We start from the raw sequence: 3,488 nt of genomic DNA, 5'->3' as shown, positions 1-3,488 counted from the left end.
GTTGCATTTTTGTTGAATTTCAAATCAAAAGTCTTGAATTACAGTTTCAGATCTTTTTTACTTAGCTTGGCAATCAGTTACAGTTTCAGTTCTTTTTTACTTAGCTTGGCAATCAGTTAACTATCCAAGTACAACTTATTGAATGACATGTGTTGTCATGAATGAAAGCCGGTCCAGTCCAACCTATCGTTTTTTTATTGGGTCTAAAACTTGACTGAACCTGAACTGAAGTTTAGCTTAGCCTCATTTGACAAACAGATACACACACAACGCAGAATATATGTTCGTTCTTGAATGATATACTATATATATACCTTCATCCACACTATCTGATCACCAGTGCTTTTTGTTGTTGTCAGCGACATCATGGCTGCCGGCGGCAGAATGATGGAGAAGGAGCGGGAGAAGCAGGAGCTGCTCGGCCGCGCTAGCGCCGGTGAGATCTTCCAGCGTGCGCCGACGGACAAGCCGGCATTCACGCTGGCCCAGATCAAGAAGGCAATCCCGCCTCACGCTTCCAGTGCTCGGTGATCAGGTCCTTCTCCTATGTGGTCTATGACCTTGTCATCATCGCGTCCCTCCTGTACGCCGCGTTGGTCTGGATCCCAGCACTCCCGAGCATGCAACAGCTGGGCGCCTGTCCGCTCTACTGGGTCGTGCAGGGCTGCGTCATGAACGACATCTGGGTGATCGCCCACGAGTGCGGCCACCACGCCTTCTCCGACTACTTGCTGCTCGACAACATGGTCAGAAGCTCATTATCGTCTTGTCTAGCATTGCTATTATTCTGAACCTGGTATGGCCTCAAAATAAACTGAAATAGGGGAGTTGTTGGTCAAACAAATAATTCTGCATGTTTGGACACTCAGTTTTCTGCACTTTAGTCATCTGTATGGGTTGGGTTCATGAATAATCAGTGGCTGGCATCATTTTATATTTGCACCGTTTGAGTGCCGATTACAGTAGGTCTACATTTTTTAATCAAAGTGTTTTTATGTTACTTTGTTCTTCCAGTTTTCTGTCAGTAGTTTGTTCAATTCGTACGCTTGGGATTTGTTTGATTGACGTACCTTAAAGCTGATGCAATAATGCATGAACTATATTCTGCCCTTTTTATGCCCAAGGTATAGTTCTCAAATTTTGATGCTATAAACATGACTACATGAGGGAGAGTAGAGAATATGACAAAGTTAGATGAGATTTGTAGTGAAAAGCTTTCTTTCTTTTGTTTACCTACATATCTTGATTGCATGATTGATTCTTTTGCTGGATGTTAGGAAGCTTGAAAGTTCGGTTTTCTGATGGTGAGTTTATGTGTGGTTTCAGGGTTACAGATGCCACAAGGCTTGCATAACAAGGGTGGATTCCCTGAAAGGGGAGGCTTGCCAACCAAAAGGTGGTTCTTTCTTCTGTTAATTGTTTCGATCCTCTTTTTTTATTTATGCAAAAAGGAATGCTATTGCTTATGTTCTCTGATGAACTGCACCTTGAATTCTTGATTTTGCAATTCACTGAAGAATCGTCCATCACAAACTCTGTTCATTGAGAACTTTACCTGGATATGCTAAAGCTTGCACACTGACATTTGTTGTTCAGTTAGCGCTGGAGTTGTGCAACTCCCATGTAGTTTTCTAATGTGTCAACAAACTGAAAATTGTTGATCCTTCTCACTACAGATCGTGTCATGAGCTCGGAGACATTAAGGCACTGTTAGTTAGATGTTCTAATATTATCACGATCTTCCTTTTTTGTTTAGCCTAGCAAAGGTAAAATTGTTTCTTCTTTTCAAAATGTAAATTTTGTTGTCTGAAGCTCGTTTGGAACACTATGTTATGAATTTACTCTCAGTTCACAGGTTGTTGATTATCTATAGCCTACTCTGCTACGCAGTGATCCAACCATTTTTTCTTCTCTTGCTGCCCTGGTTGTGCTTCTTCCTTCTGGTAATGCACTGCTCCTTAGCTTCTTTCTTTGTATTTCTTATGAGTGTTGCGTTTTGCGTATGCTGCTCCCCCTGTGTGCATATACCATGGGCTGTTCCCTTGTGTGCTGATGATGGATTAGCTTACAATCAGATTCGTGTAATGGAGCTAAAAATATATTGGCTGGTTGTATCTCTTAGTTTGGCAGAAAGCATAGCATATCAAATTGATCGGTGACCATCTTCCTCAGTTTCTGCATATTTATTATTGGGAAGAGAACCAGGCTACTCATCGATTAATAAAAACTTTATAGCTCTATTCTCCTTCAAATCATTTCTTTAGTATTATTCTCTTAGATTAAAGGTATTATTGTGATGTTGTCCTGTTGTTCTGTATGTATTGGATGGCCATTCAGACATGTTTTAATGCGCTGATAGATAGATGTGCTTTATGTTTGCATAGTTGTTCCTGTGTTCTTGCCTTTTTGTCTGTGTTTGTTTTGCAGGTTAGACGAAATGCTCTGTTCCTAGACCTGCATCTCGTTTCTGCTCCTCAAGGTTTGCTCTCCTTTTCTACATGTGCATTGTTTGTGGTTGTAGATACATTTATCTTCCTGTGCGTAACTGATGTCTAGCATTGCTGAAAACACCTTTATCAGAGCTGGTGTCCACGCCTTCATCATAGCTGGTGTCCACATGTTCATCAGAGATCGTGTCCACGGCTTCAGCGGAGCTGCTGTCCACACTTTCATCAGAGCTAATGTTCACGGGATCATCCATGCGAGCACTAGCGGTGCTACGTGTTACAAAAAGAGGCCACGGCGTCCCGCCGGTAGCAAATGAAGTGGAGGATTGAGAGTAGGCTGAGCTGTGAGAGAAAAATAGTGGATTCCTTTGTACTGGCACGCCCACCTTTGACAGTGTAGCTCCACCACTGCATGCGAGCTCCCCTCATGCTCAGCCGTGGTGGAAGCCTAAAACAACATAGATTATCAATCAACACAGACTAATCAAGTCACATTACTGTGACGATGTGTAAATCTGCCAGAGGTTTTGAATGGGACTTCACACCACCAAATTAGAATGTGTACAAGACACCATTTTTTCGACTAAAGGAGATTATGTTTATTATAATATGTACTTGCCCACTGTGGTCTTTTATCATCGGGACGACAAGCCACCATTTTTTATTCTATTAAAGGAAATTAATTTTGCTCAATATATGCCTTCCCACAACTAATAAGCCAACTAAATCATGGATTTTGTTTCGGGTGCAACTCTGCTACCAAATTAAAATGTGCATATACGTCTCATTGTAGATAGAAGCCACCGTTTTATTTCTTGAAGGAGATTACAATTGTTGCCATATGTGCTTGCCCACAACTAAACCAACAAACTACGGATTTTATTTTCAATGTCCACATGGATTCAACGGGTCTCTGTACCATCTTAGACTTTATACAACCAAATAAGAATGTGTATATATCATCTCATTGTACACAGCAACACACCATTTATGGGGCTAAAGTATATTTCATTTATTATCACACGTGCTTGCCCAGACATT

The 3,488-nt window shown here is 41.3% G+C and overlaps 1 protein-coding gene across 1 annotated transcript; it reads left to right on the top strand.

The window, feature by feature from the left end:
- The first annotated feature begins 443 nt into the window (after positions 1 to 443).
- On the top strand, positions 444 to 3,055 carry LOC125529462. The gene is made up of 4 exons (XM_048693874.1): positions 444 to 746; positions 1,327 to 1,396; positions 1,849 to 2,479; positions 2,581 to 3,055. Exons 1-3 carry the CDS (start codon positions 621 to 623, stop codon positions 2,157 to 2,159), a joined length of 507 nt encoding a protein of 168 aa, XP_048549831.1. The 5' UTR covers positions 444 to 620; the 3' UTR covers positions 2,160 to 2,479; positions 2,581 to 3,055.
- Positions 3,056 to 3,488: the final 433 nt, after the last annotated feature.

The sequence above is a fragment of the Triticum urartu genome, unplaced genomic scaffold (assembly GCF_003073215.2).
Source record: "Triticum urartu cultivar G1812 unplaced genomic scaffold, Tu2.1 TuUngrouped_contig_562, whole genome shotgun sequence".
Taxonomy (NCBI): Eukaryota; Viridiplantae; Streptophyta; class Magnoliopsida; order Poales; family Poaceae; genus Triticum; species Triticum urartu.
Note: the sequence above shows the minus strand (reverse complement) of the source record. Positions and strands in the feature narration are given on the sequence as shown.